The sequence below is a fragment of the Desmodus rotundus genome, chromosome 4 (assembly GCF_022682495.2).
Source record: "Desmodus rotundus isolate HL8 chromosome 4, HLdesRot8A.1, whole genome shotgun sequence".
NCBI lineage: Eukaryota > Metazoa > Chordata > Mammalia > Chiroptera > Phyllostomidae > Desmodus > Desmodus rotundus.
Window position 1 is genome coordinate 30,937,454 of NC_071390.1, and position 16,558 is coordinate 30,954,011.

The following is a 16,558-nucleotide window of genomic DNA, read 5'->3' on the forward strand; positions in this document are numbered from 1 at the left end:
ACACTGGAGTTGTAACACCCCCTTTATCCACTTCAAGGTCACATTAACTGAAGAAAGAGAACCAGTAATTCTACCATTGAAAGGACCTTGAAAAGCAAGCCTGTGGAGCTACAGGTACACGGGATTCGGCCGTCACCGATCTTTTTTTCCCAGGGGCATGTTGTGCCTGCCCATTCAAGGGCCACAACCTGCTGTACCGCGAGGACACCCTTGGACCCAGACACCCCAGACAAAGCCTCACTTGAGCCCCTCCACAGTTACACTTACTCCTTATGCTTTGGGGAACACACAATGGCAATCGCCTCCGGCAACATGAGCTGATAGGAACAGTGAGTGTGCAGGTCCACACTGGATAAGAAAGCAGTCTGGGTCGGATGTGTCTAAAAAAGAAGAGAGGACGATCTTATTGGGGTCGCTGAGTCTTAGCCAAGGCCACGGAGCCTTCTAAAAGAAAACTCTAGTTATTTGTCTTTTCTTTTTACCATGATTAACCAAATGCATTGCTGACATACACCTTCCCTTTTTGCACCTTAGGAATAACTACAACTTTGAGAAGAGGTTCTTGGGTCCATGTCCTTTCTCCTTATTGGGAAAGACAGAACTGGAATTAATTTGCCAGAGGCTTTGAATAGATTTTCATTTAATCATTAATTTATCTAGGAGATGGTTATATTATGATCTCAATTTTATATACAAGGATCCTGAGGTTTCTTTCAGTGACTTGTCTATGGTCACACGACTGGCCAAAAGCACAGCTGTAACCAGAAACCCAGAGATACTTTATACAAAACCATGGTCACAAAAGGAAAGCTTTCACTAAATTTACCACATGGTTTTGTGTATCTATTTGTGGATCGTCCTTCCCTACCAATGGAAGAATGGAACTCTCCAAGTTGTTGGAGGTGTTTGGGACTCATGCACAGCCACTAAATACACACACGATGAGAAGGAAGAGATCATAAATGGAAAGAATTATCTTCCAGGTTTGGGGCTATACACACACTCGTGTTATGACAGACAGATCTGAGGTTCATACTTGGATATGAAAAATGCATGCGCCCATAATGACTTTAGAACTCACAGTCAACCCCAATCAGCCTTGCAAAAGATTCGTGACCACTTAAATCATGAAACCAAGGTCCTTGGCACGCACCATCCGGGTCCTGCCTCCAGCACTCACTAGCTGTACAGCACTGTAAAGGTTCTTTAAGCAACTCATGCCCTTTACATCGACTATAATATAGGGACAATCGTTTTCTTCATGGGATTATGAAAATTAAATGAGACAATTCATGCAAAGTGCTTAGAACAGTGCCTAGCACACAGAAGGGAATCAAAACCATTCACTGTTAGTATTGTTATTATTTGAATGTTTTGATGGGCATGGGCTCATAGAAATAGCTTCACGCCATTATATATAACTATGGATTGTTCAAGAAATGTAAGATTTTAAAACTCCTTTCTATTTTATTGACTAGAATGAAGATAAAAATCCACTGGTACCTATTTACAGAAAGATACACGTTCTGGAAGGAAAAAATAACTCTCGGTCGGCAAAGACCTAGATCAACTGAGGAATGGAAATTATCTAATTTTTAAAACCCAAATCTTGGTGGAGGTGCGAGTACGAGGGTTTGACTGCCTGTTATCTGGTGCAGTGAAAACCTCCTCTTAGTACAGAGCGCCTTCTGTGACTCGGTGAGAAAGTCAGACACGTTCAAAGGACCTCTAGTGCTCTGGAGGCAGCGAGCGCTCTGTCAAGTAGACAAGTCACTCCACCTGTCACTCTTTCCAGACTGAATGCACACCACAGACATTCTGTGCCCTTTGCAGCTGCCAGGAGGAATCGCTTCCACTCCGTGAGGACACCTGTCCCATGGGAGAATGACGCTTCCTCCATCACCACCTCTAGGGGAATAAAAATGATGATGATGATGATGAGAACAACAGCAGCAGATGTCATTCACTGCAATTGAACTAATCACTTTCCATGAGTTTTCTCATTTGGTTCTTAAAACAAGATGAGGTAAGTGCTATCATCATCCCCATTTCTCAGAGGAGGAAAGGGAGCTGAGCAGAAGAGTTAACATCCTGCTGAAAAGGTCATAGGATTAGTCAAGCGGAGAAGTCTAAACTCAGTTCCTGATCTGCGGATTCTGATTTAGCTCTCCTTTCCTCTGACTAACTTATATCTGAGCAAAACTAGCTGTGGAATTCGTTGCTATTATTCTACCAATAAAAATCATCACAAAAAGTCATTATAGCCATTGACATTCAGACATATGACATACCAGTGTTTTCACTGAACCGCAACGATTCGGTATGGTGAAACAGACAAAAAAGCCAAATCCTGGAATTCTAGAGTTATGCTGAATCCATTATGCAAATGACCTAACTTCATTATTGCATACATCATATATACAGGATATAAGGGAAAAACTTGTATTTCTAATTTGGGAAATGTTTTGTAAGATAAACTAACTTTTCGGTGTAAATCAATTTAATGAACTGTCATTCTCCCTACTTTATGTTATAATTTATTTACTATAATTTTTGTTGCTTTAAAGTACATTCTTGCTATAGAAAATCACGTTAAACTAAATAACGCCTTTAAAATTCAGCAATTTCTAAGCAAACAGTAAGGCACACTACTTGTTAAGTAAAACAAATAGAGACATATGGAATGTTTTACAAACTCTTCATTATAAATAATTTCTTATATTCGAGAGGCAGTTTATACTTTTTGCAAGGCTTTCAAACCCAGTATCTTGCTTACAGGTGAGGGAGAGAAGGTTTGCATCAGCCCCCCTTGGTCAGTGAGGGAACCTGGAAACGAGGAGGAGTCCTGACTGAGGGCACGTGGAGATTTACAGGTGGACCTGGGACTAAAGTGTCCTCTACCCTCCTAGCGTTCCTATAATGAATTCCTACCAGAGCTGAGATTTAAACTCATGTCTTTCAATTCCTAAGCCATTTCTTGTTCCTGTGATGGTCCAGCAGATGGTAAATCCCAATACTTTTGGCCCTATCCTTTTGGTCCTATTCTATGGCTGTTTATACAGTTTATACGTCATTGGCCTGCAGGGGAGGCACAGTGGAGTGTATATATGGTTCCTATTCAATGTGTACAAACACCTGTTTAAAAGAAACTTTTCCCGAAATTTTCCTAAAGTAATCTACTTTAGACCCATGGCAAAGGGAGAGAGAGATTAATAACTTTACACAAATTAGTTAAAAATCTTACTAGGCATCCAATACACTATGTAAAAATCATGAAAACAAGTCACTAATTTCCAAATGTCTCTCCCTATTTTAACTTGGTAGGAAAAAAGCATAGTATAATCCTTCCCAAATTCAGGTTTGACTTAGACACAGACTAATGTACAAAAAATGCTTTAAAAATGACATTTATTACACTTGAAAAAATTGAAAAATAAGGAACTATTTAAATTAAGCTGAATTTCCTCAAGGAAGAAAAGAGCACACACCACACACACACACACACAATGACTGAGGCCCAAGGTCAAACCCACATGGATCCAGCCCAGAGTGAGGAGGTCGTGCTGATCCTGAACACGGAATAACTCTTCCACATTCTCCATGTCGCAATAGTCTGGTCCTGCAGACTGCTTTGGCACAATCACATGGGTGATAGTAAATTCGTTATGTGTCTGAAAAACAATTAGCATAAAGAATAATCTAATGACAGAAGGAGAAAAGGGCACCTGGCAGAAAAAAATGCACATAATCCTGAATTTTTTGCCCTGCTATTTACATCATCCTCTTCCCACCCCCACCACAATCCAAAAGCAAAGTACTAAACTAGCAAATGGATAATTGTCCAAAAATCGGAGTCAGCAGTTTCGCACTTGAAACCCACTTTTACAATAGAAAATGTGCCATGAAGAGGAATTAGCATGCCAGGCTGGTCCATGGCGGTTCAGTCAATTAATAGTGTTTTGATATATCACATCTGTATTAGGAAAATCGGAACAAAATAATAGGCTTCTTTGGGGGGGGATGGTAGCTCAGTCATTTCGTGGAATTGCTGGAGGGGGTTGTTAAGGTTTTTGGAGGCTGATGTCTTGTTTTTATTTTGATTATATTCGATTTCACTTCAGGACTTATGACTTTATTCTACTAGTGGGGGTACTTGCTAGGATTTTCCGTAATTAAGGTGATCTTTTGGATTTGTCATTAGGTCAAGAGGAAGTTAAAATAAATCACCCCTTCAAGTGAAAGAGTAGAAAGGAAGAGGGCTGTGAAGCAGTGGTAGGAACCTCAAGTAACAGATGTTCGTGCTATGCGTAGCTGTCCAACCCAAAGAGGGTCTCAGAAGCCAAAGCAGGCTTTCCTACAAACTGGGCACTTTTTAAAAACATTTTTTTAAAGATTTTATTTATTTAGTTTTAGAGAGAGGAGAAGAGAGGGAGAAAGAGGGAGAGAAACATCAGTGTGTGGTTGCCTCTCACGTGCCCCCTATTGGGAACCTGGTCCACAACCCAGGCATGTGCCCTGACTAGGAGTCGAACAGATGACCCTTTGGTTCACAGGCTGGCACTCAATCCACTAAGCCACACCAGCCAAGGCCAAACTGGGCACTCTTCCTTCAGCCTTCATTACAGCTCCTCATTCATGGCTAACTTTATGTATTCTTCAGCATCACTTTTCAGGGAAGCCCTTCTAGACCTTCCCAGACAAGGTTAGTTTCGTAGTTACACATTCCCTGTGATCCTGCACTTCCACTGAGAGTGCCCAGCCCCATTTATAATTAATCATCTGTCTGGTCCTTTACAAGAATCATGTGGCAAAGACTGTGGCTACTGTGGCCTACTGAATGCCAACACCAAGCACAGGTACTCGGTAAATACTTGTCTGAGGAAGGAAGGAAGGGAGGGAGGGAGGCAGGGAGGGAGGAAGAGAAGGAGGAAGAGATGGAGGAAGGAATTAAACTAAGTACAACATATTGTCCTGGGGAGGACGAATCCACAGCACGCTGCCCCCTGGAGGGCAAATAAGGCAGGCCATTCTCCAGTGCTCGTTATCTGTGCTTCCTCTCTCCTGGAGGTAAAGGGATGATGCAACATTGGAATATAGTAGGAGAATGTGTGTTGAATAAAACATATTATGTATGTATGTATGTATTTTAAAATTTTATTTGTTTATTTTTAGAGAGAGGGGAAGGGAGGGAGAAAGAAAGGGAGAGAAAATCAATGTGGTTGCCTCTCACGTGCTCCCTACTGGGGACTTAGTCTGCAACCCAGGCAGGTACCCTAACAGGGAACCCAACTGGCGACCCTTTGGTTTGCAGGCCTGTGCTCAATCCACTGAGCTACACCAGCCAGGGCTGATAAAACATACTATGCACTTAGTTAAACAGTTTCCAAGCAAAATGTTTATGACTGAAAATGTTTCTAGACCCGGAAATATAAACTTAGACTCAAAAAGACTAAGAAAGGACAATTCCAAAGAAATTCATCTTTCTTGCAAGTAGAAAATTAAATTCACTTTCTCTTTTATATTTCCTTATATTTTGACACAGTCTTTCATCACATATTTCTGATAAAACCTTCCATACTTCAATATGACCTATGCCCTAAGATTTCAGTTGTTGAGATGATTGCCTTAAAGAAAGCAACAAAACCCTGGGTGTATTCCACATGTACCTGATGAAAGGTGGTGAGATGATACCTCCCACAGATAAAAGCAGGTAGAGTTCATTATATAAATATATGTGAAACCAGCAATTGCAACAAAAACTTGTCTTAATAAACTAGATGGTTTGGAAAATCCAAACACCTATAATCCCTGAAATTTTATCATCCATTTTCTAGAAGGAAAATTCACAAATAATGACAGTAGTTTTAAGAAGTTAATCTACATAAAATTAATTTCATAATATTTACAACTCTTTGGATGCTTTTATTCTACTCTGCTTTTATGACAAGAATGTCAGTGCCTTTGAAAGTTTCCTGTGCAAAGACATGAAACAAAGACCATACCAGTTTTCCACAGAGCATCCCACAGGTTTCTATTCCTCTCACTGTATTAGATTCTGCCAGCTGCAGAAATTTGTGGCAAAGATCTCTCGATAAAACTACACATCGCAGTCCTTCAACCACTAAATCTAAGAAACAGAAAAGGGAGAAGCTAAAAAAACCAAATTTTACATCCCACCCTTCAAAACTGTTTTTGCCAAGCAACTGCAAATAAGTATCAAAAATGAAATTATTAGATGCTCCACTTTCCATGTGTTAGTTTAAAACACTTAAAAGTAATCACAGACTAGTAAAAAGGTAAAATTACCTGTTGCATATAAACTATTTCATAAACAAGTGGCAAAGTGCAAGCACTTTCACAGCCTCGTGCCCTAGATCAAATATTTACATGTACACGTGAGTGTTCTTTTGGCACAAGGCAAAGACACTGTTACGAGCAAAGGCTGCAGTGGCTACATCCCGTATCCTGTAAGGCACGGGATGAATGTCCTTTACTGTGCTTCCCATGTCACTTAGATCTTTATGACAGTTGATGATCGTTAAGTAAATAGATGATGCTTTCCCCAATAATTGGCAGTAATTTATTAAATGATGGCTTATCATGACTTTTTAAAAATAAATGGAAACGCGAACTCCATCTGACAGTGTCTGTGGGGAAAGAATTCCCCACTTGATCTGGAAAACCTGCCGGCACAGACTCAGCAGTACCAAGCAGCACTAATTGTTGGCAGAAACGCATAATCCGCCCAGGGGTTAACTCCCCGAGTGGAGATCTTCCAGGCTCACGGAAATGCCAGCCATTTAAATTCAAATTGCCAGGCAAAGCTCTGGACAAACAAGTTTCTCGACATTGTCTTTCACCTCCAGTGTAAGTGTTTAAGGTCCATGTTTCTTGATTAAAATACATAAAAGAAAAAAATAATGTGTGGCATTCTACTCTTTTAAAGTCTCTGTACCGTGACCAAATGCAGCCCTGTTTATCGGAGTCTCTGCTCTATCACGGGCAAATCATGAACTCATGACCCCTGCGTTGTCGGCTCACACAGAGTACAAGCCATGCGGTACGGAAAGAGTAGCTCTCTCTGCATGCACACATCAGGGAGAGGGTCCTATTACAATCGATCAGTAATGGAACGAGGACCTCCCCTTCCCCTACCCCTGCCCCCGCACCGAGATGTTCCAGAAATACAGGTCCGTGGGAAGAGATTCAGTGCCCTGCAGCGGCACATTTCATCACTTACTCTGAACGGCACTTAGAGTAGCGGCTGGCTTTAAGGCCCTGTTGACCGGAGGAGAGTGGCTAGTATGATTGGTGACGTCACTTTTATTAGGTTGGTCAGCACATATATTCGGCACGGAATTGTTCTGGTGCGTGGAGAAGCAGGACAAAGCGCTCCCATCAATCTCCGATGGCACTGGGGTCTCCTGGCTCCGCATCTGACCTCGGGCTAATTCTTGCTTTTTCAGTTGATCTTCAAAAAACAGAAACTGCTCCGTTTCTAGCTGCTGCTGGCGCATCTGAGCGATCCGCTTCCTTTCTGCCTCTATCAATCGCTGATGTTCCCAGTTCTTGAGAAATTCGGCTTTTTGTTTTGACAGACCTAGGCAGGCCTAGGAGGAATGGAAAATCATCAAGTGGGAAAACTGCACCGTGGGAAACCGTATCATGGGAAACTGCCTGCCTGGGAAACTGCCTGCCGACCCTACCCAGGACAAACAGATGCTCGGCTAACATTGGGGTCTGGGGTGGGCCTACCTGGCATAACAGGATGCAGTTTTAACCTGAGGCTGACAAGATGTATCAAGAACAACGGTCAGCAGAAACGGCACCCAGCAACCAGCTCTAGCCAGTCAGACTCTGACACCCCAACCGGTCACCCTTTGCAGGTTTTTGCGCTTAAAAACCCTGCCTTAAGAACAACGGAGCGAGTCTTAACCTCCCTTGGTTGGCTCCCCAACCTCCCTAGGTTGGCTCCACTTTCCCTCTTATTCCCCCTTAATAAACCCTGCTCCTTGGCTCCCTGCATCTGTCTGGTTTCTTGAGCAACTCTGACCTAACACGTTTGTTCTGAAAAAATGGGGTTGCCAGAATAAAAGGTTAGTTTCCAAGGCAAGAATATCAAACTGGGATTAGACATTCAATCTTCCAGCAGATAGACACACAGCTAGAAACTGTGATCGGCCCATAGGGACATTCATGTGACAGTGAGGAAAATATATAACGTCAAAGCAAAAAGCCCCTTAACCTGATTTGGGAGCAGTTCTAAATCCGCTCATATTTTACCAGAGATGGGCCAAGACCATCAAGTTCACTCAATTCCCCTGTGCTTCTAAATATTAGAAACTCAAGGTCAGGATGGTCTGCTCAGCCTAACCAACCAAACCATGTGGAACAAAATACCTCGGGAACGGTTCTACCACCCTAGACCGCAGTGTCCAATATAGTAGCCACTAGCCAGAGTGGCTATTTACATTTAAATATATTTAAATTTGTACTTAATAAATATAAATCCTGCTAGCCACATTTTAAGTACCGTGTAGCTAATGGCTCCCATATCAGAGAGTGCCCCATGGAATATTCCCATTATCACAGGTTCTACTGGACGGCGCTGCCCTAGAGCTCCTTGCGTTTGGCTCTACAACTCATACTGCGGGAACTGTATGGAGAAGGAGGATCACTAAGAAACAGTCCTCAAAATGTGGTCCAGTCATCCCTAGTAAAACAAAGCAGGACTTTTGTTAAAAACGAAGATTCCCAAGCTCCCCAGTCTTATATCCAGGCACTATTAGGTAAGAAAACATAAGTTTTTAACAACCTCCCCAGATGATTTTATGAAAACTAGACTTTGGGAGTTACTGTAAGGTAGTGGGGTGAGGGAGGGGAGCGGGCAAGCTTATAGCCGCACGTGTATCCGCACACGGCCATCCTGGGTCTTATGAGAGGGCACATTCTGCATTTCTAACAGGCTCCCAGGTAATACTGGTGCTGCCTGGAGCTAGGGCTTACCCGTGTGTCTGTTCATCTCTCCTAGGCTTAAAGGCTGCCATGCTATCTCCCCAGAGATTTCTACAGGTGGTACACATGGGATGCTACTACCGTGGACTGTGAAGTGACTGGTATCACCAAAGGTACACCATGCAACAGCTGCTGAGGCTGTTCCTGCCCAGGAAATCCTGAGGGGACACCCAGCTGCACTGCTGAATATGGAAGGGATACTTCACTGGGCTTTTCTCTCCCTTGCTGTTGCTTTGCCTGAGCCTCCAGAATCATTTTTCTCTTTCGTAGCTCATGTCAAATCATCAATATCCACACTTGTGGGAATCTTCTGATGTCAACATTTCCTGTCAGTTTGTCAAAACACTTCACTCAAACCTGACCTCTGGCTATGCCCAAAGAAGTAACATTCTGTGACTATGCTCAGAGTTCACTGAAGGGAGAGTCAGTAAGAGTGACGACTTCCAGAGCACATAAACACATACACAACAACAACTAAAAGCAAAAGAACCTTATAATGAGGCTGAAAACATGATCAATTCATGTCTTCACCTTGAGTATTTATACAGTGACTGGCCAATTTCTTCTTTCAATGCCTTTCACAGTCTCTTAGACATCCTCATCCTCACTCTTCATTTAATAAGAATCCAGAAGCCACCACCCCTTGGTGATATGATCATATTTCACTCGTAGAATTATAATTCTACCTCGATGAAACACTGAGTGTCTTATTTAAGAATCTAATTCACATTTCCAAGGCCTACAAGTTAGATACATCAGAAACCATATTCTGTTCTCCCTCACTTCCACTACCTCCACTCGTCAGCAAAGAGCAGTCACCTGGCTCGAGGTTACACTGGCAAGAGTTGGTCAAAAGCTCTACTGAAATCACTGTCGGAGATCTATTTTCTGATGCATCACTTTATTAGATGTCACAGGGAAATAAAAAAACCACATCTTTTGTGCAAGTGCTTGACCTGGACATCAACATGAATTTTTTATCGGTGTTACATCACTGCATCTTTAATGTTTAATGTAAATGCATATGACATTTTCAAAACTCACATGAAAATGAAATTCAAAAATACATTTGCACAGAGAAGTCATGAAATAAATGCACCAGTTGAACTTACTTTGCCTTGCATGTGTTCTTGGTATTCTGTGTTATATTTCTTTAAAAGGTCCTTTTTCAATTCATCTGTCCTTGGAAATGCAATCTCCTTCAGTTTCTTTTAAAAATACACATACATATTGATTAGTGGGATTTTCAGTACAGTCTTTCATATTGTCAGCTGAGAGAGAAAACAGCTGGAATGTGTATTAGAAATCAAGACACAAGTAACCAAAGATGATGGTGGAAAAAGAAATCTCCCTTTTCCAGCACTCCAAAATACAGCATCTCAGGAGGGAAAGGAAGAAGTTATCCCCTCTGTAATGCGTATCTGCATTGTGTGTATAGGTACCCCAGTTTTAGGCAGTGGGTTTGTAACTGCACATCCCACAGTATGTAAATGATAGGTCATCATAGTTAGAAGCGACACCAAAGAGCACGGTAGATAAGGACTCCTAGGTTTGAGAGACTATAAAATACACTCAGGAACTTTTCATAAAAATGTAGATTCCCAAGCCTAATCCCCGATTTACTGAATCAACGTCTTTATTGGAAGGGAAGGGGTTGGGGAATCTGGATCTCAAACAACTTCCCAGTGATTCTCAATGTCTGAGAAATCTGATATAGTCCAAGCACAACCCCCCACCTCTATCTTTTTAGAGATGAGGAAACAAAGGCCTAGAGGAATGAAAAGGCCTGTCCAGTATCATACAACTAGCTAGTGGCCCCGTTATGACTAGAATATAAATCTCCTGACTCTAACCAGGCTCTTCCAATAAAACTTCTGATCTCTTAATCTTTTGTCTTCCCTCTATCCATCCATCCATTTTTTCAACAAGCATAAACAAAGAAAATGTTCATGCACTTGGAGAATTTTTCCTACACGTAAAAACAAGAACAACCCTACATTAAACAAGTCATATCAGTAGCCTGGGACCTTTGTTTCCCATACAGAACCCTCTGAGGTTGAATAAACAAGAGAATTGGGGGGAAAAGCTACACAAAAGCATGGAAATGAATGACCCTTCAGCTAAGTGTGTACAGAATTTTTTTAAAAATGTAGATGACCATTTGACAAAATTTGAGTTCTGCTTAAAGGCAGCCTTAAGGCCCTAAGTAACTGGGAAGGCAGCCTTCATTCCCTTAGATGATAAAATACCTTCTGGGAGTTATTTAAAATGTCATGCTGTGGTTGGCTTTGTGTATAACATTTATCATCCTTTATGTAAGATCAACACAAACTACTTAAGACCAACACATGAAAAACATTTTTTAAATATTATTTAAAAGGATACATTCTCAGCTAAAGATACTTGAAACTATATACGTTACAGATATTGATGAGGGACAAATACATTTATCCCTCCCTGGCACTGATGAGGGATAAATACATTTCAACAATCTTCCTTTTCCTTGAGGATATTTCAGGTTACCCCCTAAATACTTTATTATCTATTAAGCTAGTAACTTAATAATCAATAGTGATTTTCAAATAGTTTTGAGGTTCAGGACTGTGTGGAATAATTAAAACCAGCCAAAACGATAGTCTCAAACAAGTATGGAGAAATAGGAAGCCATTCTCAATCTCTGGAGAAATGGTGAAATAATTCCTTCTTCATTCCATAAAGTGATCGAGCACATTCTTGATCTCTGTCTTTTCTGTGCCTTCCCCTGCCCCAGTTTCGATCAGACATCCCACACTGGCTCAGTAATGACGATTAAAGGTCTAAGAAGAAATCGAAACATCATGGCTAATGGAATACATTTTTGTACTTAAACACTCAAGAGGATGAGACAGAGGAGGAAACAAAGGAGATACAAGCCGATAATGGATACTTGTGGGGTATCTGATCGCGCAGGGGAGAATCAACCCCACAATACCTTCATAATGTCCTGCTTTTCGGGTACTGCACATTGCTGGTAATCTCGGTGGCTGGGAAGCTTTTCTACAAACAAGCTAGAGAAGGAGAAAGTACGTCCTTAGCATGATATGACAGAAAAAGCTCAATGATGCTTTCTACTTTGAGAATGAGCCTCCTTTTCAAAAAGAACATCTTAACTAAGTTATTATTTCACCTATATTCATTTCACCTGCCTTTCCATCCAATGCTGGTATTGAGAATGATTTTGGCTTCCCAGGGTAGTTAAACACAGTAAATACTGAGGTTAAGAGGGTCAGGATGCTCCCTAAGTAGATGAGGCTGCTTTGGTTTTTCTCAGGCCTTGGGTACTTAATCCCAGCACAGCACCCTTTTACTTATGTGTGCAGCTGGCAACACAGAAGACCATGTACAAACGTAAGAGTTTGGAAAGGCCAATGTAATTCCTTCTCACAACTGATAAAGACTCAAAGGACCAGTGACGAATCAATAGTGCCATAGTATATATATGTTACCTGAAAACTTGTAACTAAGAGAAATGACAGCGGAAATCCCTAGTGGATGAGGTGCTAGTTAGGAGCATTTTTTCATCACCTTTTTAAGGAACGAGGTACAGCAGGAGTAAAGGGAAATCCTTAGAGCAAACCAGGTGTACCACTTCCAGGCGAAGAGAAAAGTAATGCTTCCATAAGATACTGTTTCCATTGGATTTTTTTGCTGATGTATCCCCAGCCCGAAGGACACTGTCCAGCTTACAATAACTGCTCAATAAATATTTGTTCAGTGAATGAACAACCCTTCACTAGTGGATTGTGATGGGCTATAAATACTATTTCTGATCAAAGAACATGGGCTGCCTTGTAATTACAAACGTGTTGTTTACAAAGCTCGCATGCATTCGTTATTTCATCCGTAGGGTACGCTGGGATGGTATCAGAGCTCTCATTTCTCAGATGAGGAAACTAAGGCTGAAAGAGGCGACATAATTTATTAGTTGCCTAAGTCTTTTTAAGTAGAATAAGGTCACAAACATTTTAATTGAAGAGACCTCAGAAATATTTACCCACAAGTCATTTGCAGATAAGCAACTGAGGACCATGGAAGTGAATTACGAATTATCACATAGTCAATGACAGAAGAGAATTCAAATATTCTGATTACTAAGTAATCACTTACGATTCCATAGGAGTGTGTGCGAAACTCAAGCAGAAAGTGAAAAAGAAATATTATCAACTGGTAACCTATACTAGTTAGGAAATTAAAATTTGTGGAAAAGGTGCTATCAATGACAATTGATAAACTCCAATTTAATATTTATTGTTTAACTTCCTAGAAACGATCGATTTTCCCAGTCAGACTGAATATTGCCAACCACTGACTTCTCAAATGCTCAGGTTAAGTCCCTAAATGACCTAGTGAAATTAATCAACAAGTGACTTTCAATAAAACAAAATGAGGCTTCCAGCTTAGATTAAATAATTATTGGTAATAGATGTTTCCAATCAGTGAGATGGCAAATTGATAAGGAAAATCCCAATCCCATTTCTGTGAAGTCTTAAACTAGGAAGTGCTACTAACAATATTTATCTAACGGGAAGTATGATGTAGTCACATGGCTGTTTTGAGATAGGCACTTTCCCTCAACATTCTGGAAGCTCCTTTACACACAGCATTATGACACAGCTAAATAAATTGCTAAAAAAATATTCAACGTGAAACTGACAGATACAGCCTATTCCTGAATCAGATCCACCCTGCGACTGCCAATTCATCCCCCAGTTTCACTGCATCAAACAAAACTTTTAAAATGCGAATGGCATGTTCCAGGTGCTGCGGATGGAGCTGTAATATGGCTCCTGCTCTCACAAAGCTTACACACTGAATGAATTTTAAAACCTACACACTGAATATTTGGAGGTTGTAAAATTGGTCTGAACACGAAAACATTCCTGGCACGCAAACTGTCTCACCGAGATATCATGTCAATATTTTTCCAATTTTCTCATTGCAAAGACTTACGTTATGAACTTATTATAAAGAACGTAGGCATTTTCCAAGTTTCCTTCTTCCAGGTACACAGATGCCATCCTCTCCATTTCTACTCCGGATCTGAAGTAGCGGCGTGGAGTGATATCCTCATTGATGGAGATATTGCATCCAAGCTTGCTTAGGGCTCGGACGCGCTCCTCCGGGCTGAGGGAAACGTCCGTGTGGTCGGGCATGGCAGCTAACTTTTTCTGCAAAGCAAAATTTGAACCTCTGATTACAGGAAGAAATGAATCTGACTGAAATTATTTTCTGTACTAAAAAGCTGACAGCAATATTTAAGGAAAGCTGTTCCTACGAGTAAATAAGATGATAAAAGCAAAGTCTTTTTGCTTCAACGTGTGATCGAAACACAAAAAGACACACACCTACAGAGAAAACATACATTTTTACTGGGAGGAGATCTCCTTCAGGGTTTAGGGTACAATCATAGGGCTGTGCCTGGCATGCAAATGTTTAGATCATATTAAATAAAATAGCATGGACTCTTTTTCCTCCTGGATGCTTTTCCATCCTGGGCCTTGTGAAGCAGACCAAGAGAAGGATTCCTGCCAGGGTAGGACTCATGTCATTCTACTCTGAAGGGTCGCTGAGAGATAGCTTGGATTCAAGGTTATCATAAGGGTTCAACTCTCCTCCAGAATATTCCTAGTTTAATAAGCTTCAGCCCTGGCCAGGTAGCTCAGTTGGTTTGGATATGCCAAGGTTTGGGGTTTGATCCCAGGTCAGGGCACATACAAGAATCAACTGATGAATGCATAAATAAGTAGAACAACAAGTCAATGTTTCTCTCTCTCCCCAAATCAATCAATATATATTTTTTAAAGAAGTTTTCAGGGCCTCCCTGCACCCTCACCAAGTGAACAAAACTCCATAAATAAGTCCCAGAGAAGCCCTTCCATGCATCTGGACACTTCCCATTTTTATCATTAAAAAACCCTAGACCTCCACATAATAGTAATTATACTAATTCATCCCTGACTGCAAAAATAATGATAATAATTACTAAGAAAAAGTCAGTTATATTAATAAGTCTATATTTTACTAATAAAAACAGCATCTGCACACATTTGGAAAAGCACAGGACATATACATTCAAGGTAATTATTCAATTTTAAAAATCAGTGCTTCAGAAAGGCTGAAAAGTCAAGTCTGTGTGTGTGTGTGTGTGTGTGTGTGTTGTTGTCGTTTTCTGTTAAAGGCCATAAAGCAAATACTTTAGGTTTTTCGGGCCACGTGGTCTCCGTCTCAGCTATTCTGCTCTGCTGGTGTGAGCAGCCACAATATTGAACAAAATGATCCTGGCTGTGATCCAAATTTTTATTTACAAGAATGAGCAGATGAATTTGGCCCTCAGACCATAGTGTGCTGACTTGCTTTAGACAAATGCTTCTCAAAGTGTGCTCCCTGGACCAGCGGCGTCAGCATCACCTGAGCTTCTCAGAAAGGCAAATTCCTAACAGGCTCCACCTCAGTTCCACAGACTCAAAGTCTCTGGAGCTTGGCTTCCCCGAGACACTACAGTCTTTTGATGCTCAAAGAATGGAGTTAGCCCAGAACAAATCCAGCTTCCCAAGTCCCCCTCAGGCTCTCAGGGCAGGTTGCAAGTCTGATTACAGTGTGGGCGGAGCATTTGATTCAGGTCAGTAGAAAATTAAACAAGAAATCAAGGTAGACATAATTTTGGTCTGGCCATAAATTACTGAGCCAGCCTTCAGGGGCAGGGTGTGGTGAATTAGATACCTGCAGCTTTTCCAATGCCATCGGTCTACTTTGGTTGTAATTTTACAGCAGATGGAACCCCAGAGACTTGGAATGACTCTTCAGGTTTAATATACAACCAGGGAGCCATAACCGTGTTTCTCAAGGCCCCATGAGGGTGAAAGCAGGCCATGCCTCCTGTACCTTCTATCACTTTTTTGACCTGGCCTTTGATAACATGGGTGATTTTCCTCCTCTCTGTTTCTCTCTCCACAAGGAAGCTCACAGAGCCTGGGTTTCCCACCCTGAAGGTCTCTAGCTATCCCTCCTGAGACTGGGTGGGGAAGCCAGTTCAATTTAGACTGGAAGGGATAAGAAGACTTATCAATCATTCTCTCCTGTGCTCGGGGTCCAAGTAACAAGAAATAAAGGGTGCATTTGATTATGATCCTTTCCTGGCATCTTAAATCTGTTTTCACTTGGCCCAGGATTCTGGAATCAGAGAGGTGTGACTGGCAGCAACACCAACCCTCAGACCTTTTCTAAGTGGCTTCCTCTTAAATTAACACACACTTCCTTCTGTCCACACCCTGCGACATTGCTCTTCTAATTCTCTGCGAGACATTCTGATTGCAGAGATGTGGTCAGAGGGCTTCTCCACGTCAGAGGCAGGAATCAGAGCTTGTGGACTCTGAGGCTCAGGCCTGACTATACACCATCTCTCCCAACTGGGAAGTCTCAGACACCACAGCCACACCTCGATGTTCTCCCAGTCACACACACTGGCAGAGCTCAACAGCACTCCATGAAAACATTTTTATTAGAC

The 16,558-nt window shown here is 41.5% G+C and overlaps 1 protein-coding gene across 4 annotated transcripts in view; it reads right to left on the reverse strand.

Moving 5' to 3' along the window:
- Positions 1-16,558, reverse strand: part of STAMBPL1 (STAM binding protein like 1) — a 49,313-nt gene that overhangs the window by 3,837 nt on the left and 28,918 nt on the right. For all 4 annotated transcript variants that reach the window (XM_024563455.4, XM_045197773.3, XM_045197774.3 and 1 more), the window contains 7 exons: positions 14,005-14,222; positions 11,987-12,062; positions 10,128-10,223; positions 7,241-7,610; positions 6,003-6,127; positions 3,534-3,671; positions 268-380 (listed from right to left, as the gene is read on the reverse strand). In XM_024563455.4, coding sequence (XP_024419223.2) covers positions 268-380; positions 3,534-3,671; positions 6,003-6,127; positions 7,241-7,610; positions 10,128-10,223; positions 11,987-12,062; positions 14,005-14,222 — 1,136 coding nt within the window. The remainder of the gene's footprint in view (positions 1-267; positions 381-3,533; positions 3,672-6,002; positions 6,128-7,240; positions 7,611-10,127; positions 10,224-11,986; positions 12,063-14,004; positions 14,223-16,558) is intronic.